Below are 27,209 nucleotides of genomic sequence, written 5' to 3' on the forward strand. Positions count from 1 at the left end.
TTTTCAGATTTGCATTTATTGTTTGCTGCTGTAATTAAGTTGTAATCAAGGATTTACTACCCATCCACGGAAGAAAGCCTGGTTTCATAACCTGATTAAACACTATTGACAACAATTAACAATTCACAAAACTGAAAAGTACACTTTACCGTATAATCTTGGACATTGGACATCCTATTGGCCCCAAAATTGGCGCCCCTTTCGGTATTTATTTAACTTAATTGAAAAAGAAGTTGATGTACAATGGGATTCTCCCAATCCCTTTCAGAATTTGTCACCAGGGGGTGATACTTTTTGCAGTTGCTTTCCTTATTTACTTATATAAATACTTTTTTCTTTTTTTTTAGTTGTTGCTTTTTACCCCCAGAGTTCTCTTGGATTAAGCCGGAATCTTTGCATGGCCAGAAGAGGCAACCATTGGGACAAATTGGACTAATGGTTTGTTTGAGCCTTAAGACCAGTTTCATATTGAATGGGCACTGAAGAATAGAATGCCAATGGTTTGGGACTGCGTGCTTAGCCACTGGAGATGGTGTAGGACAATGAGCCTAGCCAAGATAGAAGATGCACATGTGATAATGCTCAAGGAATAAAAGTCATCATAACTGAGCCACATTACACTTTTTGATGTGGTTGCAATGATAAAAGTTGCTCAGAACAACTTGAGGAATGCAAGGGTCACCATCCCTAAAATTTAGAGATTTACTATTTTTGAACTCCAGAATCAGTTCGCGTCATTATCTTTGTTTTTGCACAAGGATTAATTCTCGAGTTTGTGCAGAGGTCAAATTTTGCACCGATCATGGAGAATTTTAGACAGAAAGGCTTAAATGGAAAAATTGTTACATATATGCCATGTGGCACAAATTTCCAAAAGAGAGAGAGATAGCATTTTTTTTAAAAACGTAATAGACAGGAGGGGCAGATCTGAGAGTAAAGTTTTGAGGAGCTGAGGGCAGATTGCAGCAAGTACATCAACTATGGAGAGTACTTCTTCGTCTCTGACTCATGTACGGAGGTAGAGCTTGCTCCCTCTGGTCAACTCTCTCTCTATTCTCAGAGGAAATGCTCTGCATGATGGGCTAATTCCATCGAAGGTACAGTTTTGTGTTTTCTTTGCACTTCTGCTGAGGCAAGGGCCTCACTGTCCAGGTTCAAGAGCAGTTGTTGGCTTCTCCAATGTAGGAACTAAAGAAAGTGATAACCATGCTACACAGGAACAGGGTTTATTAGCTTTGATCTAGTGCTGTTTGTGGGATTGTTTTACTACTGGAATGATGCCAAGGTAAAAGGGATGTTGCTCTGGATATGCTGAACAGTAAGAACAGTAAATACAGAGTTCTGCAGACTGCAATTCTGCACATGAATCATTGAGCTATAGTCACAGAAAATGCTTTCCTAAAAGGAATGTTGTTCTGGATATGCTAGACAGTAAGAACAGTGAATACAAAGTTTTACAGACTGCAATTCTGCACATGAATCATTGAGTTATGGTCACAGAAAATGCTTTCCTAAAAGGGATGTTGTTCTGGTCATGTTGTACTGTCCTTATGCAACTGGGATTTACTCAGAAGAGATGAAAACCAACTGTTCACAAGTTATGTATTTTGGAACATTTCATTTTTGTAACTTTCCATCTTTTAATTGATAAAGAAATACCGAGAGGGGCGCCAGTCTTCGGGGCCAATCTGATGTTGAGCGAGGGAGTGAGGTCTCCATTTGTGTGTGTGTGTGTGAGAAAAGACCAAGTATTAATTGAAGGAACTACCGCTTTATGTGAGTCATAGACCGGTTACATGGTTCCATCCTTGGGATTTTGATTATTTTCTGTAAGAATTTAAGCTCGGACAGTTTTGGGTAAAAAGGCCATACACACAGGTTTTACAGAGATTATAGGACTAGAGAGATGGCAAACATGGACAAAGGCAAATAGACACCGAAGAAAGAGCATTGGTGCACAGGTGTCAGCACCTTCTAGAACCGACATTGAACCACAGGATGAGGAGCAAGAAAAGGAGGACTTGTTTATGGCACAACTCCTCAGTATGGTTGGCTCTTTCGAACAGCTGGTAAAGAATCCTCGAATGCAAAAAGTTTTGAAGTCACATAATGAGGATTCTCAAGCTAAGTCATCACATCATACCATGGAGCGCTCAAAAAGGCAAACCTCTAATGTGCATGAGCATGTGAAAAAGACACCAAACATAGAGACAAGTCCAGTGCAACAAGAAGCACAAGCACAGGATCAGGGAGTGAATGGCCAAGGCAGTTATGCACAAGTGGCATAGCAGGCTATTCCTCCTTCATTTGCTACTTATCCTGGTTACTTTGGTGGTGGGTCAGTTTTTCAAAGCAATGGCTGGATTATCCACCGGTTATCAGGGATACTTGCCTAGAGGGCCACCAGGAATGATGCCTATTGAGGCAATGAGCCCACTTTATGCTAATATTGGTCTACAGCCCGGTTATCAAACTTTGCAGAGTCCTTATTTGATACCTGGAGTACAAAATGCAGCGGCTGGTTTTTTTCAGCCTAGTGGGCATATGGCAGCTAAGACAGGTGAAATGAATGTTGATAATGCGCCTAAGGGACTCCCCTTTTTACAGCCACCTATCTATGACAACCTGGCATCAAAAAGTGCAAAGCCTAAAGACTATAAAGAGGGTGGTCAAGCATAAAAGTTTGAAACCTTCAGTAGTATGCAAGATAAGCTGAAAGCTTTGACATTTATACAGCAATTTGATGCAGCTTACACTGGAGAGAATTTTACTGAGACTTCTAAGGTGCGGAAGGCTGAACCTTTTTTGAAAGGTAATGCTTTGCAGTGGTGGAACATATTGTTGATGCAAGGATATGCACCTACCACTTGGGTCCATTTCAAACAGTTGTTTGCAGCCTCATGGTTAACTAACACGTTTGAAGTAGATGTCATGACTGCATGGCATAAATTGGACGCGGAAAATTGTGCAAATATAGAAGAGTACAATAAGAAATTTTGGGAAGCACTTTTACCTGTGAGTTCTTACAGGACAGTGCCCTTGTCAGAACAAATTGAAAAGTACTGTTGCGGTTTGCCCAAAGCCATCAGGGATTATTGTACCAAGACCAAGGTTACAAATATGGTACAGTTAATTGAAAATGTTGGTGTGGCGAATGCATTGTTGAAAGGAAAAGCTAACAACTTTATAGGTACTGAAAAGAAGGATTCTCAATTTAAGCTGGATCCTAGCCACAAAAAGAAGCAATTTCCAAAAAGGACCAGCTTTACAAAGAAGTCTTTTTGGAAGAAAAGATTTCAATAGCAACCTCAGAGTTCTTTTAAATGGGGCAAAGGACAAAAGAGGCCGCTTTTTGGCAAATCATTTGAAGAAAGAAAGGCTTTAATGATGGCTAGGAAATGCTTTATATGTGAATAAAAAGGCCATATTGCTTCTAAGTGCCCACAGCAATCTTGTAAAGATGCCGAGGATAAAGATACGCAAAGTAAAAAGAAGCCCAGCATTGGCTTAGTGCCTGATATGGTAGGAGATCAATCAACTGATGATGCTACATAATTGTGCAGAGCTTGGGGAAAGATCAGAGATTCCACTGTGCTTATTTTCTTTGATCCTGGAGCTCGTGCAAACTTTATCTCACCGGCATTGGTAGCTAAGCTGGGTATATGTCCCAAGGAAATGGGACCAGTTGGACAGGATGATTTGGCATGCCCACTCTGTATGCACATTCAAAGCTATGTGGACACAGAGGAGTTCCATATTATGCCTTTAGAGGGCTGTGATGTTCTGTTGGGTATTCCATGGTGCACTGGAAGCATGCTATCTTGGATACTTACAATAGAACAATTACTCTTGTACATAGGGGCAAGACTCATGTATTAGACGTGAAGCTTAAAGGAGAGTCTGTCCTAGTTGTTTCTGCTTCTACAATTACTTCTATAATGAAAAATCATATTTCTACATACTTGGTTATTGAAAAGCAAGTTAATGAAGTTGACAATAATGTGTCTGTACTAGATAAAAGTAGAAGGGCTTTCTTGGATAAATTCAGTGATTGTTTCTCAGATTCATTACCAGGAGAGTTACCCCCTGAGAGGCCTGAAGATCATACCATAGATCTTATTCCAGGGACTAGTCCGGCCAATAGGCCACCGTATAGGGTCAGTGCAAAAAGAGATTATGACACAGGTTAATGAGCTTTTAGAGAAGGGACTAATTCAACCCAGTAGTTCTCCGTTTTGTTCACCTGTGTTGCTAGTTCAAAAAAAGGACGGCTCTGGGCGAATGTGTATTGACTACAGAGCCATGAATAAGAACACGATCAAGAATAGGTTTCCAATTTCAAGAACAGATGACATTCTTGATCGATTACAGAGAGCAGGAATGTTTAGCAGGATAGATTTGAAAAGTGGGTACCACCAGATCAGAATCAAGCGAGAGGATATCCATAAGACTACTTTTAGAATGACATTTGGTCTCTATAAATTTTTAGTCATGCCGTTTGGACTGACTAATGCTCCTACTACATTTAACAGGATGATGGATAGAATTTTTCGCCCTTATTGAAGTTTCGTTGGCACATTCCTTGATGATATGATTATCTTTTCAAAGAATAAAGAGGAGCATAGAAAACACTTAGTTACAGTCTTTAATGAGCTTAAGCATAACACATTGCTCATTAATGGCAAAAAGAGTGAATTCTTTTTGGAAGAGATTCACTTCCTTGGGCACATAGTTTCTAAAGATGGTGTGAAGATGGATCCTGCAAAGATAGAAGCAATTGTCTCTTGGCCAGACTTCAAAACCGTTCATGATATCCGCAATTTCCTTGGCCTATGCTCTCTTACTACAGAAGATTTGTAAGACACCTTGCAGAGATTGCTTCTCCTTTACATACGCTTGAAAATAAGGATGTCAAATGGCAATGGACTCACAAAGAGAAATCAGCATTTAGATGTTTGAAGGGGAAAATGACTACAAATCCAGTACTTATTTTGCCAGATCTGTCTAAGCCATTCGTAGTGCAGTGTGATGCATGTGGAAATAGCATTGGTGCTGTATTAATGCAGAATGGCCGAGTTGTGGCATACGAGAGTAGAGTACTTTTTGTCATTGAAAGGACTTACCAAATTTATGAGAAAGAATTATTGACTGTGATCCATGCACTCTCTAGTTGGAAGCACTATTTGCTTAGTGCTGATTTTGTAGTGCAAACGGATCATCAAACACTTAGATACTTTCTCACACAAGCTAAATTGTCAGAGAAACACATGCATTGGACAATTTCCTATCTATGTTTCATTTTCAGATAGTGCATGTGGAAGGCAAGAATAATGTAGTTGCAGATGCTTTATCTCGCAAACCACAGGTGTCAGCTATTCCAATTTCTTATCACCATGAATTGGATGATATGAAAGAGCGGTATGCTCATGACAAAGATTCCTCTGAAATCTATGAACAGTTGATCAATGGCCAACATCATGATCATTATGTGTTCAAAGAAGGCTTTATCATGATGCATGGAAGACTATGCGTTACAAAACAGCTAAGGCCAAAAGTTTTATTAGAAAGTCATGCTCCACCGTATGCAGGACATCGTGGTATAGATGCTACAATCAAAACAGTAGAGACTTTCTTCTATTGGCCAGCCTTGAGATCTAATGTTAATGCATATGTCAGATCTTGCCTTGTATGCCAAAAGGTCAAGTTTGATAGACAAAAGGCACCACAGTTATTGCAACCACTGCCTATTCCAGAAAGGTCATGGGAAAGTATTGCCATGGATTTCATTTTTTATCTTCCAAGAACTTCTTCAAGGAATGATGGAATCTGGACTATCATTTGCAGATTCAACAAACAGGCACATTTCATTCCTGAAAGAAAAAAGGTTAAGTCATAACACATGGTAAAGATATTTATGCATAATATCTTCAAGTACCATGGAATGCCACGGTCAATTGTCAATGATAGAGACCCAAGAATGACTAGTTTGTTTTGGAAAGCATTGTTTGAAAACATGGGCACAACGCTGAAATTTCATCTTCTTTCCATCCACAAACTGATGGACAGTCTGAAGAAGAAAATTCGATTGTTTTAGATCTACTAAAGTGTTATGTTTCAAATCATAATACTTTTTGGGAACACTACTTGCCATTGGTTGAGTATGCATATAGTAATACAGTGCACTCATCTACTGGCAAAGCACCTTTTGAGATTGTGAAAGGTGGAAAGAAACTACCTCCAATTTTGCAAACAAAAGATAACATTTTTGAAGCAAATCGTTATGTAAAAGATTGGGAAGAAGCATATAAAAAGGTCAAGTATACCTTAGAAAAGTCACAAGCTAAACAGAAAAGAGCTGCTGATAGTCATCGTCGGGAACTCTTGTTCAAAAAGGATGATTGGGTCTTATTGCATTTTGAAAAGGCACATTTGAGAAAACAAAAGGGCAAGGAACATTTGTTTCCAAAGCTGAGTATGCATTACTATGGCCCTTTTCAGGTCTCAAAGAAGATCAATGACGTGGCATATAGGTTGAAATTGCCCGAGAATTGGAAAATTCATAATGCATTCCATGTGAGCCTATTGAGGCCTTTTATCGGTGAAGTGCCAGAAGATATGGTTCAAGAGGAACAACCTGAAGTAGAGGAATTAGATGAGATTCTAGTTCCTGAGCAAATCCTGGCACATAATGGAAAGTAAAAGGTAGAGTTATAAGAATATTTTTTGTGAAGTTCAAGAACTATTCACCAATGGATGCCAAATGGATGGAAGAGGCTGAATTGGCAGATTCGCCTCAGTTATTGCAACTTTACCGAGAAGCTTTCTTAATGGAATCTACAATGACTTAGAATGCTTTTTGAAGCAATGTACAAGTGTTTTACCCCCCCCCCCCTTTGAAGCTGTTTGGTACCATCAGATTTGTCACCAGAGCTACGAATCAAACGATACATTTCAGCTGATTTTCTCTCTTTCTACAGCGTTCTCTCATCTCCTCCAGTCTATGCTCAAGTATTCTCAGCAATTCTCAGCCATGGGTAGCAGAGTACAACCAAATTCAATGGACAGCAGAGAGTTTACTGCTGTAAACCCTAAATTACAGCAATAATTAGGGTTTAGCAGTCACCTTGGGACCCATGCCATCAGTCAAAGGCGTACACTGAAATCAGCACTGGAAATTCATGGAATTGTGAGGATTTCGGATGCCAAGCCATCTATTGTGAATTTGGGGCAGCATTTGACCAGTTGGGGTTCCATTAGAGCAAGTCCTGGATGAAAATCAAGGGGCAATTTCCCCGAATGCTTTGCTGATTATTGGAACAGCAAGGGGCTTTTGAATCAGCCAAGGAGATTGTGAAATCTCAGCTTGTAATTTATCCATCAACAATTGAAATTAAAGAAATACCAAAAGGGACGCCAGTTTTGGGGCCAACAAGGTGTCCACTGTCCAAGTTTATGAAGGTAAAGTGAGCATTTCAGTTTATGTTCATTTGCTAATTGCTGTAATTAAGTGCTTAATCAGGTTAAACCACCCTATCCAAGAAAGAAGGCTGGTTTCAGTTTTTCAGCTCTGATTTAGAGCTGTTTATGGGACTGTTTTACTGCTAAAATGATGCCAAGGTAAAAGGGATGCTGCCCTGGATACGTTGAACAGTAAGAACAGTAAATACAGAGTTCTGCAGACTGCAATTCTGCACATGAATCATTGAGTTATGATCGCTTTCCTAAAAGGGATGTTGTTCTGGATATGCTAGACAATAAGAACAGCGAATACAGAGTTCTACAGACTGCAGTTCTGCACATGAACCATTGAGTTATGGTCACAAAAAATGCTTTCCTAAAAGGATGTTGTTCTGATCATGTTATACTGTCCTTATGCAACTGGGATTTACTCAGAAAAGATGAAAACCAACTATTCACAAGTTATGTATTTTGGAACATTTCATTTTTGTAACTTTCCATCTTTTAATTGATAAAGAAATACCGAGAGGGGCGCCAGTCTTCCAGGCCAATCTGGTGTTGAGCAAGGGAGTGAGGTCTCTATTTGTATGTGTGAGAGAAAAGACCAGGTATTAATTGAAGAACTACCACTTTATGTGAGTCATATCCCGGTTACAGTATTCCAACTGCCCTTGCTATCAAAAATGACCAGCAAGTCTTTAATGGCCTTCACCCACTTCATAGACGATGGAAATGCCCTAAATTCATGGCTAGCTAGTCCTCCACCTGAATTTAGCTGAAATTCACCTTCAGCCTTGAAAAATCCAAGTATTGGAACTTTAAATTTCTAGCACGTTTCCCGAGGTTGCTGCTAAACCCTAATTTTTGTTGTAAATTAGGGTTTATAGCATAGAAATTTGCAATTTCTCCAAATGCTGAGATCTTTAGAGCAAGGTTGTCAAATGGCTAAGAGATGGGAGAGAAAGTTGTAAAGAGAGAAATTCAGAGTTTTGTCGTGAAGAATGACTGAAAATTTAGTAAAATACAGCTACTGCTCTACCACAACAGCATTAAATGCTATCGCCTATAGCTGAGACATCCAAATTAGCTGTCACCTTGTACCTAGATGCAATTGGCGAGCTGTGGAGAGTCTGAAACTGCAATCGCCTCCTCAAAACTCACTCGATCTCGTTTTTCCTCTTCTTCAGCCTTTTACCGGCCTGTATGGGCAAGTTTGCCAAGTGGCAGCCTTCCCAAATGGTTTTTCCAACATTATCCATCATTAAATATTAATTTTCAACCTTTAATTACTGAAAAATAATCTAAAATTATTTCCGTGTCCATAAAAATAATCTGACTGGCCAATAATTAAATTGGCTAGGCATCTTCCACTCTAGAGTCTCTCTGTGCCATCTTTGACTACTAGATCGGTGTTAGGTAGCATTAAACGCCATATCTCTAGTGTCACCAACTGACACTTATGGCCAAATAAATGACCTAGGCCAACAATTGACACCAGATACCACCAAGTACCTATGCAACATAGCTTATAGCAACTTTTGCCTTTGACATCCCATGATTTTTTCGAGTCCCGAGCTCGTAAATTTACCCTAACCCTAGTTGCACCTCACATGTGCAACATTTACTTAATCATGTGATTAAAAATTAATCCACATGTTAAGTGAGGTTTCAAAAATACATGTCCTCATTACAGCAAGATTCAAGCATCTCAAAATTTCACATCCCCTTGGGCTGTGACAGACCTCACCCTTAAAATCCCTACAATCGTCCCCGATTGCACTGCATTGTGCCGAAGAAAAAGCATACTGCACTGGAATTTCAATAAGGCATCACAATCACAACATTGGCCATTGTTGTCTAATGATGCTATATGCCCCAAAGCTTACTAAAAATTCCCAGCCTGCATAAACATCAAATAGTACTAAGAATTAGCCTAGAAATGTTGTTAGAAGCCGATCGGATGCATCCATAACTCATGTTTCTCAACTATTCTAACTTCAAAACCACAGTAAAGCATACCATATTCTCAACATACACCATGGCTAAAACTATCAATGTCATTTACTAACATGCTGTTATCCATGGAACTAGTTGTAAACCATTGAAAACTAAGTATCAAATGATCATAAACTAATCACTTTTTGATCTGAGATCTTATCACTAACTGATTGCAAATGTCATCCCAAACTAATCACAAACTCATTACAAAAACTGATCGAAAACTAATGCTCAAACTGATCATAATTTTTGTCTCAAAATTGAGGCTAAATTCATGTCAAACTGATCGTAAGCTGATTCAAAATTATAGTTTCAATGCCCAAGTAAAACTCATACTCACCTGCATACACCTCACAGTGACTAGTATACTCAGTAGTGACCTCATAGCAAACATACTGTTAGCACAATACCTTGGATGTATGGTAAATACATCCAAGATCCACCACATACGAGAGTTGCATACAACTGGCGGAGTGGAAGTGCTACCTCCCCCTTGAGCATCAAGCAATACTTTGGACCCCTCCTCTACAAAACTTGATTGAATCCGAGAACTAAAGTTGGATCTAATTGAAATGGAACTAGATAAAGCTGCAACAACTGAGGAGGATCTGCCAAGTCATCCTCTTCCATCCACTTTGCATCTATTGGTGAAAGAATGACTAAACTTCACCAAGAAGTATATGGAAACTTTACCTATAACTTCACTTGCCTCAAAACCTCCACTAGGTTGTAAGCCTTTCTTCTCCTTAAGCATTGCCATGGGAAACTTTTTTTTTTACTTACTTTGGACCATTGCAATGTGATTGTGCATGTGAATTTGCCGACCACCACCATACCAAGATATATTTTCCCATACATTGCATGCATTACTAGCAACATTTTTCCTCATGACCAACACTATACGGAGCATTTACATAACCAGCATTAATACCATGAGTCCCAAACATAATGGGCTGCATATATGCATTGCCAAACTTGCCACTTTGTACCCCAACATCATGCCAACGTTTCTATACATGGGTTTATGTATATAACCAACCATACCCAGATACATTGGGCCTTACACACCACGCATTGATTGTTGCATGCCATAAGGAGTTGTGTCATACATCCCCACATGCGGTCCCAAGCCCACCATAGCATGGAAACTAGTACCACCACCAAAGTATCATGGCTACCCATGATTGCGTGCAAGCCCTCTGTTGTCCAAAAACCATTGGATTGGCATTTCCAAGTTGGCCTTGCATATGCATCAATTGCCCCACTATCATCATTTGCTTATACTCACTACCCACATTTGGAACATCATGCTGTTGTATTGACTCTTCCTTCGGTGCATCTTGCTGTCCCGAAGTTCTTAAAGACGATCTCCTCTTCATGCCTTTGTTGCCCTCCTTTAAAGGGTTCAAAAAGCACATGAACTGAGGATCATTTACCAATTGCATAGACAGTTTAGCTGTTGTCCTCAGCTGATTCTTAAACTCGTCATCAAATTCCTCTTCACTTTGCTGGTCATCAACCTCATTATGCCTTGAAGGCCCTGCATCTTTTCCAACAGCAACATTTTCAGCTTGTTATCCATGGTTTGAGCCTTCTCCAAGATTAGGCATTGCATTTCCATCATTCCCATGTGAATATTCATACTAAAAGGCATCATCACTACTTAATTGCATCTCACTGTATGAAGATATACTGCTGTAATTTCTCACATGAGAGAAAAAATCAACACTAGCACAAAGCTTGGGCTTGCAATCAGGTGCCTCGGACCCACCAAATCAAGAGATTGAGTGGTATCCCAACAATGGAATCATGAAACAAACCTTCCTTTTTGGAAAGAGTGGTAATTTCCTGATTAAACACTTAATTACAACAATCAACAAATGAACATAGCTTAAAATGTACAAATTACCTTAATAATCTCAGACATTGGACACCTTGTTGGTTCCCAAAATTGACGCCTCTTTCGGTATTTCTTTAAACTTGATTGCTAATGGAATGAGTACAAGCTAAGATTTACAATCTCCTTTGTTGTTCCAAAAGCCTCTTTGCTACAACAACAATCAACAATCAATTCAAGCCAATTGCCCCTTGATTTTTCACCCAAGACTTACACAAATGGAACCACCAACTGGCCAAATGCTGCCCAAATTACAATGAATGGATTGGAATCTGAATTCCCTAACAACTATACAAATTTCAGGTGTCAAATTCAATATACAATGCCTTCACCAATTGGCAAGGGTCCTGAAGTGACTACCAAACCCTAATTTTTGCAAAAAAATTAGGGTTTACATTAGAGATCTCTCTGCTTTCAACCAAATTTGGCTGAGATCTGGTCAAAATGACTAAGAAATGCTAAGATCTCCTAAGAATGGGTTAGAGAAAGTGAGAGAAAGCCAAGATAAGAGAGAAATCTGATTTTCTTCACAAGAAAACCCTAAATTTTACTTGTTGCCTGCTCTAGTCTGCATCTAATGCAGTCACCTCTACTGCCAAGTACCTCCAACATGTTGTCACCCGATCAACAATGCTGTTGCCAACCCCGGTAAGGTGACTCCTCCTTGTCCCCTGTCTGCTAAGCCGCCCAGACGGCTATCTTCTACAATAAAAAATTGTTGTTCCCTAATCAGAAAACCCAAGCTGTAAACTAACTGAATGGCTAAGACCCAACCTCGGAAAATGTTTTCTCAATCTGCATGGGCATTTTTGCTAAGTAGCAATCTTCTAAATCCATTTTTCAGCATTATCAAGCCATTTAATAAATTTTCAAAATTAAATAATCTTGAAAATTAATTTCAACCCTTCAAACTTTGCCCAGAAATAAATATGTCCATCCATATTTAAATTGACTAGGCCATTTGCAATCTGGAGTGGTGCCCAACCTCTGTTGACCCTTAGACTGGTATTAATTAATTAATTAATGTTAGTCCCTAAAGTGACCACCAATACTTATTCGCCAAATAATTGTCCTAGGGTCAAAACCGACACCAATAACTGACCCCCAATGCCCAGCTGGCATAACTTATCACAACTTTTGCCTTTAACACCCACTGCATCCTTGGGGTCCTTTGCCTGTTACTGTGGAATATCTGCCATGCACATCACATGTGCTTAAACAGCGTTTCATATTTGATTAATAATTAAATCAAATGTTATTAGCAAGACTAAAGCATCTCGAATTTCACGGCCCCGTGACAGAGAGTGATTAATGGCAGATGGAGAGAATAATTATGAACGATTGATGGGCAGGGAGAGAGAATGACTGATCATGGAGTAAGAAGATAATTGTAATTATGACGAGAGGGAACGACTAGGAAATAGTCGTGGAGTGAGAAAAGAGGGAGAATTTTTTTGTTTAAGAGAGGGAGAGAGAGGGAGAGAGAGAGAGAGAGAGAGAGAGAGAGTCTTTTTTTTTTAAATGGATCTAGTTCTCATCAAATGCAGATTGTTTCTACTTCTTCCGCCCTTCTCTCTCACACTCGAGCTCCAAATCGTCACCTCTCTCTCTCTCTCCCAAAAACTCTCCTCTTGTCAATACCATGTCTTCTCACGATGTATCTCCCTTTGATGCGTCTACTTCTACTGAACTTCAACACATGGAGGATACCCATCCGGCTTCTCCTAAACACATGCATAGGCGGCATCCCAAAGCCTCTTCTTCTTTCAAATCTGAAGGAGATTTGTCCATCGTAACGATTCTCCAAGCTCAAATTAAAGAAATGCAGCACCAATTGGCTGAGCTCCACACTCCCAATTTTCCGTTTGTGCCCACTGTTAACCATGGCTTGACACATGATATTTACCCTTAGCATGGTTCATTACCTTAGTCTTTAGTATTTTCATATGTGAGTAGACTTTAGATGCCTAATAAAGTATGGTTATGTATGCCATTTCAGGTATGACCTAAAGAGGTATCTTTCATGTGTCATTGTTTATGATCACAATTTGATGTATGATGGAAGTTTCTAATTATCTATGAGATCTGATAGTTAGCGCCATGTTCCATATCTGTGCTTCTAATATATTCTCAACATATTCTCTGATTTCTCTCTTTCTTTTGCTGTTACGAGTGTTGTAGAATGTATCCTCATAGTGCTGTATCAATCTTTTAGTTTCTGGTTGATTGTTTGATATGGTATGAGGTATTTTTCGCAATGCCTACAGCAGTGTGCTATATTTCTGTATGAGGCATTGCAGTCCTATTATGCATTCCACATAGATTAGGAGCTATAACACTTTGGTGATCTTGCCATTGTCATCCTGAACCTCTAGTTTAAAGCTTTGTTAAGAACAACTTTGTTTTATGGAAGAAAACCAAGTTTCCTATATGCAGTAACCAATTCAAAGGGTTTTTTGTGTCTATACCCTACCATTGCTTTCCTGAGCCTCTGGTTTAAAACATAACCAAAAAAGACTCTCTTTTATGGCAGAAATCTGAATTTTCTTGCAAAACCTGAAGCAATGGTATATTAGTTGAAGCAGAATGATGCAATTATCCTTTCTTGTATCTCTCTTTTAAAAGCTCCATTAAAAACAACCCTAGTTTTGGACAAATATCTAAATTTTCTATAAAACCTGAAGCAATGAAACCTTTCCTGAAGCAAGAAGATGCATTTCTATCAAGTGGATAATAGAATCATGCTTTCCTATATTTTTTATTTACATTTCCAGCAAAAACGACCTTGTTTCATGTAAATATTCAAATATCATGTAAATCTTGAGGCAATGGATTCCACAAAATTACAAGAATTGGTAGCAAGGCAACAACAACAACAACAACAATCATTGCAAAAAAAAGGAGCAGCAGCAAGAGAATCTTCATTCATGGAAGAGCACAAATTATCTGCATCTTTGCAAGTCCTGGTAGGCCCTAGGTAGCCGATGAGCACCCTTTGTCTACTGCCTTGGCCTCTCTAGGGTAATAACTTGCACTTCCTTGGTAAGATAACCATCGCCTCTGTAATCTTGGCAGGCCATTGAGTAGTCAACATGCACCCTTTGTCCAACGCCCTCGTTCCTCTAGGGTGGGATGCCTTAGGGTAGAAATGGGCTTGAGCTTTTTTTCCACTCCCTTCTTAGTTCCACTTTTGGACTTGAGAAGGGGAGTTGAGCTAAAAATGCATTACAAACTAATTAGCTCTTTAAAACAACCCCCAAACATGTAAATTACCAAAAGTTCCAATAAGCTACACAGGCTACCCACCATTCAACCAATCCTTGTCTTACAAGTTTCGACCATCAGCCCTCTCCCACTAGCTGTCCAGTCCCCAACAACTACTGCTACATGGTCTACAGCTATCATTCAATCTCCTACTATTGCCAGTGATTAGCTGCCATCATCTTCAAGTGGTTATATTGTTGCATTTACCACTTCCACAACCCCTAGAGATGGTTGTTTCTAACTTTCTAGTTTCTAGCCTATTGCCTTTCTATTTCTAACATTGGCTTGATTTACATTTGCATCTACAACATGTCATTTTTGGGTATTCAGCACTTTTCTTCATTAGTCTCTGCTCCAACTAGTGGTTACTGCACTCCGGATCCATCTCTGATGGATGGCACACATCGAAACCTCCCTCATCCCAATTCCATGAGAGCCACCCATTGTTGGATAACTCTGCCCTTAATAAGCACTCACATTCTCTCATTCATTTACAATATAGATTCATTCACTTCAGAGTTCTCTTTCTTCTCTAGTTGTGTTTGTGTTTTTGTGTTTTGTGTTTTGCGTTTTGTATTTAGGGTTTGAGTTTATTGTGTTATTGTCTGAGTTATTGTGTTTTAGTCATGTTCATACATTCTGTGTTTTCTCTATATAAACCCTAACATATCTTCCGAGTTATTGTATTTTAGTCGTGTTCATACATTCTATGTTTTCTCTGTATAAACCCTAACATATCTTCATACCCTCTCCATGAGCTAGCCCCCTATTTTAACTATTGTCCACATGTCGTATGGAGATCATCACAATTCATGAAGTATTGTCCAACTTTCATCGGCCGAGGCATATCCTGTTTGCTGCTATCGCCCTAATATCTGATTGAGTTTCAGAGCTTCTACCCTTCACCAACAGCTGCTTCAATCTATACAATTGCCACCTAGCCTATCTGTAGCATCCAGCAGCCTGCCATGTCCTAGCCATTCAGGTATTACTACACTGACAATACCCGCACACCTATACACTGCAGGTGGCGGAAGCCCATCACTGTCACTTCATTCTTTATTCTTTCAGTTACATTTGAATAAAGGAAAGGCCGGTCACACATTGTGACTTTTGGAGTTCCCACCCCCCTCTCTCTCTCTCTCTCTCTCTCTCTCTCTCTCTCTCTCTCTCACCATAGCTCTTGCTTTCGCTCGCGTGCTTCCACTGTGGGCTCACTCCCTTCAATTAGGAGCTCTAATATGTTCTCTATCAATCATTTCATGTATTTTGATAGACTAATGGGTTTGTATCCATGAAAGCTTTTATTGCAAGTTCAGAGGAGGCAACAAAAAGGACAATAAGGCCAAGAATAAGAAAGAGAAGTAGGTTAAGAACTTAGAGACTCTAGACTATGATACAACTTCAAAGGAAAGTCGATATGCCCACACTATGGAAAAGCCACCCATCCCCAAGAAAAATGTTGGAAAAAAAGGGCCTCACCTTAATCTAGGAGTGAAGGATAGAGCTACATCATTTGAGCCTTCCTCTAACCTTTCCCCACTTGTTACTTATTATGAGTTTGGGTTTCTTCGCATTCATGAGTTGGAGATTCTTCTTCTTTAGTTGTCTCCTCTACAGAGAGACCTTGCCTCATCAACAATGGTGCTTCCAATCCTACAATTCCATGAGGAGTTTGGCTCTAGGAACCTACGAGACCTTCGCAAGGCGATGAACATCCGCTCTTTTGATTTTATTTTATTTTCATTCTCTTTATTTTCTTATTTCAAGGGTTAGAACCCCTTTTTATACATCTCCATATTATATATATTTCAAACATAGTTATCATTTTTCTCATTTATTTAACAAGCTTCCCTAGCTACCTCACAACTAATAGGTATTCCTAGATCCATCTCTCTAGCAAGCTAGTAGGACAAGGTCACTCGGGCTACCCTCAAAGATAAAACTCTATATGCCCATCAATGTCTTCGCAAGAGACGAACAATTGCTCAAACCTTCCCAAATGTACCTAGCCTGATCCTGGGACTTCATGCCTTGACTACCGGTCCCTAATACAAGAAAGAAAAATCCCCAAAATACACATAACACGTTCTACTTAAGGGGCATTTTCAGTCACCAGTTGTCACTCAGCCATCTGCCACCTTTTAGGAGTTGTTGTCCAGCCTAGGACAGCTACGTGCAGCAGATCAAAGTTCTCTAGCTTCAGCCCTACGTTTTCTGCACTATACAAGCTGCCCTGCTGCTACTACCAATTTCAACCTATCCAAACTTCTCTCTCTACATTTACAGTGGCTGATCACTTCCAAATGCTACCTGCTATGTTTCAAGATTTGTTCAAAGTACAACACACCCTTTAACTCATCTCTGCCCCATGCCAGCTGAGACATAGAGATTTGAGGTCACTATTTTCACATAGCATAGTGTGTTTGTTCATTCATTTACACTCTCTCACACTTACTCTTCACCTTTGAGTATTCTATTGTTTTCATTGTGTTATTTCCATACACTTCGAGTTTATCTTAGTTGTTTGAGGATTTCTTCGCATGGTATTAGAACTAGATACACTCTAAAGATACCTAAGCCTTGATTTGAAAGCTTGATATCGAAGAGAAGTAAGAACAGAGAGTGGAAGATGTCTTCATCCACTGCATCACAAAAGCAATCTCCTTCACAATCCATGTTGAGAGCCAAACAAGAGTGGTATTCTCAAGTCTCAACTATCTTCAACAGAACATTTAACAAAAGGAGATTCGACAGATAACCATGGACAATACAGGGCATATCAAATTACTTGGGCCAAATATGACTTGCAGGACCATCAAAGCCACATATTGGGCTGGATCCCCCAATTAGAGGAGGACACACTAAATACGTATCATTTTTCAATCCAATTCCATCTCAATCAGTGAAAGGTAAACTTGTGAATGGCCACCTGTAGGAATGATTCCATGAGAGAAAGATGGGGGATTTTCTCAGAAAGAGAGGGAGAAAAGATGGCATAGGAGTAGGCTGCCTGTTCTGACACTCCGTCATCTTTACATCTGCCATGATGCATACAGTCATGTACATAACAATCCTTATGTCGACATTCCTAAGCGTATCAAAAGTCATGTTGGCATTGCAATGATGCATATGGTCATGCACATAACAATCCCTACGTTTGGCATTCCAATCACACATGTAGTCGTGGAAGTAATCGTGTTAACGTTCCAATCATGCACATGGTCGTGAAGATAATCATTAGCGCTCAGTTGGGACTTCTAATTCTTATACCAATGTTCTCGAGTCACAAACTTTGACAACTGACCGTCTTCTGCTCCCAAACTGGATGTAGGTGCCAGTATAATGGCATAAGATATGAGGATTGATAGTGTTTGTTTGATGGCGCCGTACTATTGAAAGTAAAATCAATTATTCTGATGCCATCATATTACTGTCTGTTGGTTTCTACTGATGTCATCAATATTCTGATGTCAACGAGTGAGGTGCCAGGGAAGAGCTTACACATTTGGTGAGTCGGATGTTGCCAGGAGAGTACTGCACATACACTTCATTGATGGCAGTGCCACAATGGACGCAGCACATCGGGCTCTTCGCGCAGGTATTGTTTCTTTCCATTTTCTTGTATGGGCTCCGAGTGAATCAAACTGCTGCCCACCTGCGCAGCACAGACGAAGGCGTACGGTACTGAACACAACAGCAACAAATTCAAGTTAGCATTAGTGATCTTGAGGACATTTTCTTGTGTCATCCTCACCCCGATCTACGAACACGAGGAAGTACGTCTCTGTGTTGCGAAGTCATTCGTGGACGCGGGTTATTTATTCGCTTTGGAGGATTTGGAGGCGATGAAGGGACTCCCAGAGGGGAATTAAGGGAGTCCTCTCGGGTTAAGGATTTTGAGGCAAGTAGAGTCCCGTCACTTCTTTTTTTTCCAATAGCATTTTTCCCCTCAAAAAATTATGCATGCACAATTTTTGAATTTTTTTAAGTTTCTTGATATAGAATACCGAGGCGCTAGTGACCCTACCAAGGAGGAGAACTTCCTGAGAGAGTGTCTAAGTGATACTCTAGATGTCACATTGCTTACCCCCATAAGTGACCCTACCAAGAAGAAACCAAGTCTTTGAGTAATCTAACTAGCAAGACTTGAACCCAAAACCTCTAGATTATGAGCCTAAGGCAAGTCCCATTTTATGCAGCTTATGAGATCTAATTTGGTGGTGTAAATATGCAAACAAGTCCAATAAGTCCATGATGGCTTTGCAAATGTTGTCCTTATCATCTTTTAAGACATATCATTTGCCAAGGCTTGATGACTAGTTGTTGTTGAGAAGGCAGAGAGAAGTCTTTCACATCGCCATTCGTTGACCCAAATGAGATCAATATCTCAAGACAATATGTGTTGCAAGAGCAAAGAACAAGGGTGCACTATCGCCCATGCAGACAATATGTGTTGCAAGAGCATTGCATGATGTCTTCCATGTAGGGGTGCGAATAGCAGTGGAGAGTGTTGATGAAAATTGAATGGTGGGGAGGATGCAAAATGCCCACAATATGCCCTAATAATAAGGGATTTCAGGGTGTTTGTCTTGCCATGTGAAGTACGTGCTGATAATTACAAATAAATCCTTTCCAAGGCTATTAATGAAGCAGAAAATTAGGATATAATGCATACAATTTCATGATTATGCATGTGATGACTTTGATTGCCAAAATTAAGAATTGGTGCAATGCATTTCATGTTAATACACGTGATGAATTTGGTTTCACAATCTTCTCTAAACGAGATTCAACGGCAAAAAGTTAAGTTGGATATATATTGGTGAAGATTTGATTTGTTTGGCCATATTGGACATGGAGTGGTCTTGGTGCTCTCTTTCAAGGAAAAAAGTACTTCCTCTATTAACAACACAAGTCAAATGACACGACTTTGTTGGATATTGGGGAATCTAGTAGCCACATTGCATGTTTCATGGAGGTCTAGTAGCATCACAAGATACATGTGAAGCTTTGATGGGCCTTGAACTCTCCCATCCTCAATAGCTCACTCATGTGAGAGAGTGCAATAAAAAAGGACAACTCATTGTAAGTATTATCGAAAGCAAGTCTTCATAATTAATTAAAATGTAAATCAAGTAAATAGTCTTTGATAAGATAGGGCTTTGATGTCTTGTACAAATGCCATCCTAATCTTTTCATTAGCACAACTCAAACAAATGCCCTCCTAATCTTTACATTAGCATGCAACAAGTTTGCAATGGACAAATAGTGGCCTCCCTTTTGTAACATCTTATCCTTTTGGAACATCAATATACACTTGAAGTGCGACCCAAACATTCTATATGTCCAAGATTTGTCTGAACAACCATAATTGTTTTTCCCACTCGGTTTGCATGACATCCCATGTTAAACTACATGTGTACAACAAATGCAAAAGCATAACAAACAAAAAGAAGATGTTTTTGAGGCCCTTGGTTGTTTGTTATAAGAACACGATCTCTAAGTCAAGTCAAATCCCCTCATCTATACTATATGATGTAGGCCTAATTTAGAAATAGATATAATGTGTCTCTGGGAGGTATACTAGAATGACCCATGGAAAGCAATACATATATGGGCCTTACAATGGGATTGGACATGGATGCAAATGTGTAACTCTTAGCCTACTTGGCTAGTAAGTGCACAAATAGGATGGCATTGCAAGGTGATAACTCTTGGGCCTTGCAATGGGATTGGACATGGATGCAAATGTGTAGCTCTTAGCCTACTTGTCTAGTAAGACCACAAATAGGATGGCATGGCATCAAGCAAGCCAAGCACAAATAGGATGTCATGGCATCAAGCCAACCAAGTTATTGCCATATCCTTCTTGAAGCTATAGGAAGGTGGAAGTCCCATCAACTCTCACTCTCAAACATGCTAATTCTTCCCCATGTGCAACTTGGAAGATGGGAGACACCTCATGGAAAAATGATATGAGAATGTTTTGACCAATGCCAACTACATGGAGATATAGAAAGTTAGCCATGGTTATGAAAAAATTTTAACAATAAAAATTGTTCCCAATGCTACTTTGTCCATAAATTTTTCTTTGTATATAAAATTTACTATGTTAATAATTTAGAGCAATATATTAAACTATGTTAATCATTCAAAGCCATACAATCTAAGTACATGTGAAACCATGGATCAAAATAATTCCACATTTAATTAAGTTGACATTCCAAAAGAAAAAAATGGCATCTTTGACTTATGGTTATCTCATAAGCATCTACCTAGCACCAATGATGCCAACTAATCTAAATATTAAAACCATGGTAACCATTGCTTGAATCATACTAGAAGCTTGACCACAAAGCCAAAGTTATGAGGTCTAAGAAAATTTGTAGAACATTAAAAACACATCTAGATCTACCAAAATAATTATTATCCCTACCAATGGAGGCCATTTCACATCAACCACATACTTAAGCAAAACCTGAATTTCTTACAATTAAAGGCATACAATGCAACACAAATGATGAGAAGTCAATTTATTTGTAACACAAAACATACTTATTAATGGGTGTAGTTGACACTACAAGTGATACAGAAACCATGGGGCATTATCTCACAAATTTTTCATGAGGAAAACATCATTATTGAAACCAATTACAAGGTTGGAGCATGATGCAAGGAGAGTGCTTGATTTATGTCTATATTCATCAATATGCAGAGACATTATAGGCTATATATTGAATGGAGGTCTAGGAGGTCAAATGTTACCTTTAGGAGGCCTAGATTTCTCTCATGCATATAATAACCAATCACGCTTTCTATACTTTCATCTTATATATTCCCACTATCAAAAGTCATTGATCTGCCTAACCCATTAGTTGAAGTAGAGGATAAAGTATACACCAACTATTTTAGGATTGCTTGAAAAATAGAGCACAAAACACTAGCAATGTGTCATAGAGATTGGTGCAAATCAAAGGAGGGCATATCAAAGCAGTCATCACATACTTCAACTATGTTTGTAACGATAGTGTTACTCAAATTAATCAATAGTTCTTACTTATGCTAATAGGACATAAATTCTAGTTACAATTAGAAATAACTTATTTATAGAGGTAGGAGGGTGTCGAATCATTAGTCCTGAAATTGTATGCTCAAATCCTCAACTCATCTCACGAGCACCATATCCTTAGAACCAAGTGCAAGCATGGAACACCCATGAATGCATAATCTTCAAAATCCTCCTAATAAGGAAGACTAATGAAAAAATCAATCTATCCCTTCTTTGATGAAGATATGGACTTCGATTTGTAACTTGCAATGGGGTTCTTGTCCAAATAATGACATGCAATGTGAGGAGGGACACAAGTCATGTGCCAATAGGAGGAGGGGCACCAATCATGCAGGTGACTATGAATTAGGAGGCAAAGGAGAGGAATGTGCATGTCAATACCTGCAAGAGAGGAGATTAAAGGCTAGGAAGGGGGGCAAGGGAGAGGGGAGAGGGTTTGGGGAATGAGGAAGAGGGGGAGGAGGAGGAGGAGGAAAAAAGTTGTTGCATACACAAGAAAGAGAGACGAAGGAATCGCAATGATCCAACTCATCGTTTGCAAAAGAAAATGTCTATTTTCTAAAATTTCATTGTTTTAGAAAAATTTACCATTTTTAAATTTTCTTTTAATTTTACATGATAAATATCCATTTTGTAACTCAAGATTTCTAAAGGTGAGCCACACAACTCAAGTAAACTAGAGGTAAATTTTGAAGAAAAGCACCACCTTGCCATCACACCAATGTATAAGCATAGGCCCTAAAGGACAATGCTAACAAAGGACTTAGAGGGCATCCCTATCTAATAGACCTAAAGAGGAGGAATAGCTTTGTAAAACCTCCATTGAGCATAATTCTCAAAGAAAAGTCATCGTTGATTGTGTAGATCAAATGAGATATTCTAGTCCCAAAACACATCTTCAGGGCTACAAAAGACCATTCAAGATTTTCAAAAGCTTTCTTTAAATCCAATTGAATCATTAATTTCTCCTTATTTGTGTTAAACAATAACAAAGAGGGAAATGTAGAGAATGAGAGGATGGGGTGAAGTGTGTAGAGATAGGAGGGTTAAGAGCTTCAATAAGAGGAATGAGATAGAAGTAATCGTGGGATGTGAGGTAGAAGTCATAGAGCCCAAGAGGGTTGAGAGATCGTAGAACATAAGATAATCATATGAGTACAAAATGAATGGTACCCTTGTTCTTTATTATCTTTACTCGTATATGATTGTATAATGTGTACATATATAAGGGGTTCCTACCCAGCTATTTCTCATTGGCCTTTACCCTAACAACCTCCCACTTAAAGGCTAGTGTACCTTTACGGGAGTATAAGAAGAAAGTGAAGATACTATCCAATGCGCCTTAGGACTTTACAATGTGCAAAGTGCTCAGAAGGTAAACTTTGTGAGAAGATTTGCAAGGTTATCATCTATATGGATCTTGATAAGCTCAATGTGCTTGTCTTCAAGCACCTCCCTAATGAAGTGATATTTCACCTCAATGTGCTTTGTCTTTGCATGAAAGATAGGGTTTTATGCCAATTGAATGGTACTCCTAACAATGAAAATGCAATGTAGGTACCTCTTTTGCAATGCCCAAGTCTCCCACTAGATGAGTAAGCCATATAGCTTCCTTGCAAGACTTAGTGGCTACAACATACTCTACCTCAATGGTGGATAAAGTTGTACATGGTTGCAATCGAGAGATCGAAGAGATTGCACCACTTGTGAAAGTGAAGACAAAACCTATAGTAGACCTCTTAGAGTCTATACAAAATCAACATCTACATTTCCAAGAATAGATGCATCCTTTCTTTCAAAACATATGCACATAGACCTATGCCATTCAAGTATCTCATGATACTCTTTATTGCCTCCCAATGCTTCTTACTAGGGTTTGCCATATATTTGCTAACTATTCCCATTACATAGGCAATGTCTAGACATGTAGTAACCATGGTGTACATTAAGCTACCAACGATGGATGCGTATGGAATTGTGGCCATTTCAGCTTTCTACTCATTTGATTTGGGGCTGTTCTCTTAGCTAAGCTTCAAATATGGCAGTAATGGAACATTAATAGCCTTTCCCCTCTCCATATTGAAACTCACCAATATTTGGTGTCACTCCTAGTGTACCCCTAAGATCACATAAAGACTTCAAACTTATGATACCATTCCTCAAGAGCCTATTCCAAATAATATAAGTAGTCTTTATATCCATCCAAACCAACTCCATATCATCCTTAACAACCGAAGGGTGGTCATCTTGACTATTGGTGAAAAGATCTCATCAAAGTCAATCCCCTTCTCTTACTTAAATCCTTTGCCCATTAATCTTGCCTTGTACTTAGGCAATGCATTTGATGGAGATACCTTCAACTTGTAGACCCACTTACATGGCAATGCATGTTTGCCCTTAGGCCAAGGAACTAACTTCTAGGTAGCATTCTTTTCCAAATAAACAATCTTTGATTGCATAGTCCTATTTCACTTATGAATGCTATACATTTGTATCTATGACCTCATGCTTAATCCCACTACATTTGATTAGCTTTATCAGCTTCTTTTGGACCAATACATTGTACATTTGCTCTTTTCAATTTGAAAAAGTTTGGGCCATGAAGCTTTTCAATGTTGAACAATGCATTCTCGAAACTTGATGAAGAAGCCACAATGACAAAAGCATGTTTGCACACCAAAAATAGCAAGGTGTACCCAACTGCAAGCTTCAAAATATACCAATGGATTGTGAGGAGAGTGCTAGCCAAGCAACTAGTATCCAAAATCAAACTAGCATAGATTTCATGTAAAAATAATATTTTAGCACTTCCAAAGGTATATGAATATTTTGCAAGTTGTCCCAAGTATTTTGGCTATCTTCTTAAAACAATTTCATTGAAGACCAAGTACATACAAACTACCTTCATAAATCAAATTGATCCCACATAATCTTTGCAAAATGTGTGTAATAAACATATGGAAAAGCCTCCAAAATAACAAATTCATCAAAATTTGTGTGTAGTCCAAAGCTAGGAGTTATCTAAGAGCCTCTCAATGTGAACTAGTCACTATCAACTAATATTTAAATCTTACAAAAAGGTTTCTATGATAAGATGGATGCCTTGTAGCTTTTAGATAATGAAAAGATGTAGCTTTCAACACATATCATTTTTAACATAAATAATCTCTAGGAGTATTTAGATCAACAATATAGTCCATAGACATCACTATCTTAGCAATCATTAAGTCTCTCTCTCTCTCTCTCTCTCTCTCTCTCTCTCTCTCTCTCTCTCTCTCTCTCTCTCTCTCTCTCTCTCTCTCTCTCTCTCTCTCTCTCTCTCTCTCTCTATTTCTTCATTTTACAAACACAAGTAGATATTTTTCTTCAAAACAAGTAGAGCATATGCTTAAGCAAGATCCCTACTATATCCAAGCTAATCCCTTGCTTCTGAAAAACAAGTTGCTATTGTGCTTAAGTAGCCCTCATGCTTGCATGCATTAAAAACATTAATAAGATATCTTCTTGTGTATTCCAAGCCAAGTTGGTTTGCCCCAAACCTAGCCACAAATGGCTACCAAGTCAATGCCAAACTAGGCTACTACATCCCCAAATTGAGCCTCAATTGATCAAACACCTACTTTACTTAGATTAGATCTTAATGATTAGAATAGTACCTTTATCAATGTGTGGGAAGTAGCATCAATGTTGAAGAAGAAGCTTGAATCCTTGACCTTGGCAACAAAGCTTTACTCCTTGCTACAAGCACAAGCTCCCACAATCACTAAATGGTTCTTTGTTACCAATTGAGAGGGAAGAAATGCTGGGAAGGGAGGTAGAAGCTATGGGGTGTAAGAGGGTTGAGAGAGAGAAGAACATAAGAGAGTTATGTCAGTACAAAATGAATAGTACCCTTATTATTTATTATCTTCACTCATATATGACTATACAATGTGTACATATACAAGGGGTGCCCACCCTACTATTGGCCATTAGCCTTTAACCTAATAAGAATAAGAGGGCATTTGATTTCTGGATGCATGAGAGCTCTTCCCAAACATTAACAAACAAGACCATGTAGAGAATGAGAAGATGAAGAAAATTCTTTAGAGAGAGGAGGGTCAGAAGCTCCAATGAGAGGAAAAGAATTTTTCTTATTTGATTTCTCCATTCATGAGAGAGAGAGAGAGAGAGAGAGAGAGGAGCAAGATTAGGGTCTATAATATGTCCAACTTGGTGGAGGAGGTGAAGCACTCCAAGATGCAAGTTGCAACAATAGTAATTGCTATGTTGATGAAGAAGAAAACGCAAAGCTATCATTGTCAAGATGCCATGGTGCAAAAGTGTAAGCCTAGACCTTAATTTCATGGTATAATTATAGCATAGGATAGGCACCCTTATTGTTAGTTAGTGTACCATTTTATGTTGTAATATACTCAACACTTTACTGAAGGGATAGATGGGACTAGGTTGTTGAGATGACAAGCTCAACACATGCGGACATTAATGATGGACCGCCTATTTAGATGGGTCCACACGTCTACACTTAGCACGTCGGTGGCCATTATGACTCTCACATGGCCACTGACTCATTACTTATTATATTCAGGTTGTTACACCTATTTACAGCTGGCATAGTTATAGCGCCATTCGACTAGTGTAATCGGTTATGCATTGTTTGACTTAGTAGGCCACTTTCCTTTATGTTGTATCTTATCTATACTTTGTGTACATTGTAAAGTGTGTGGAAGAAGAATAAGAAACCAACAAGAAAACGTTTTGGCCTCCATCTCTCTTCTTGTCTCTTGAGTGAGCTTCTCCTTTTGCATTCTGTGTGTGTTCGGCGTAGCATCTTGAGCAAGTCCCCCCACCACGCGATTCTTGACATGGTATCAGAGCCGTGCCACTGAGAGAGGCTAATTTCGAAGGCTGAAGTGAAGGAGAAAAAGCAAGGTTTGAGCAAGCAAGCCATGGGTAAGAAGCTCTCCCATTCTTCCACTCTTTCTCTTGGACAGTGCCTGTGGAGGCACCAGAAGTAGGGCAGAGCAAAAATCTCAGATTGCAGTGAGATTTGGTGTGCGCAAAGAGTGCTATGTATTCTGCAGATAAGCCCCACTGCTATTTTCGCCATCCGAGGTCATTTCAAGCCCCGTTTTAGAGCTGCAAGGTTGCGGACAGCAGTTCGAGATACCTTGCAAAGGTGTTTACCAACGAATAAACACAAGGTTTATTTACAAACCGGTTGCAGATTGCATGTATTGTTGAGCAGACAGTGAAAAAGGCTGTCTGGTGTATTGCTTACTGTTTGGTATTAGTTTTGTGATAATGGTAGAGAACAGTGGAAACCCCATCATTGAGAAGCTCGACAAGAATAACTACCCTTCATGGAAGTTCCGTGTCACGAACTTCCTTATTGGAAAAGGTCTCTATAAGTTTGTGTCAGGTGAAGAAAAGGAGCCAGAGGTGAGTGATCCTCCAACTACAAAAGAGACAAAGGCATGGAAGGAATGGAATGCAAAAGACAAAAAGGTCATGTATTGG

At 39.1% G+C, this 27,209-nt stretch overlaps 1 protein-coding gene across 5 annotated transcripts in view; it reads right to left on the minus strand.

Annotated features, from left to right (window-relative positions):
• Positions 1-18,526, minus strand: part of LOC148033668 (protein ARV 2-like) — an 87,118-nt gene extending 68,592 nt beyond the window's left edge. For 4 of the 5 annotated variants that reach the window (XM_087681593.1, XM_087681594.1, XM_087681592.1 and 1 more), the window contains exons 1-2: positions 18,375-18,526; positions 18,122-18,275 (exon numbers count right to left, since the gene is read on the minus strand). In XM_087681593.1, coding sequence (XP_087537719.1) covers positions 18,122-18,235 — 114 coding nt within the window. In that variant the 5' untranslated portion in view covers positions 18,236-18,275; positions 18,375-18,526. The other variant, XM_087681591.1, reaches the window with a different exon arrangement.
• Positions 18,527-27,209: the final 8,683 nt, after the last annotated feature.

Source organism: Lygodium microphyllum, chromosome 7 (genome assembly GCF_053477565.2).
Source record: "Lygodium microphyllum isolate KBCC chromosome 7, Lygodium_microphyllum_v1.1.10, whole genome shotgun sequence".
NCBI classification, from domain to species: Eukaryota; Viridiplantae; Streptophyta; class Polypodiopsida; order Schizaeales; family Lygodiaceae; genus Lygodium; species Lygodium microphyllum.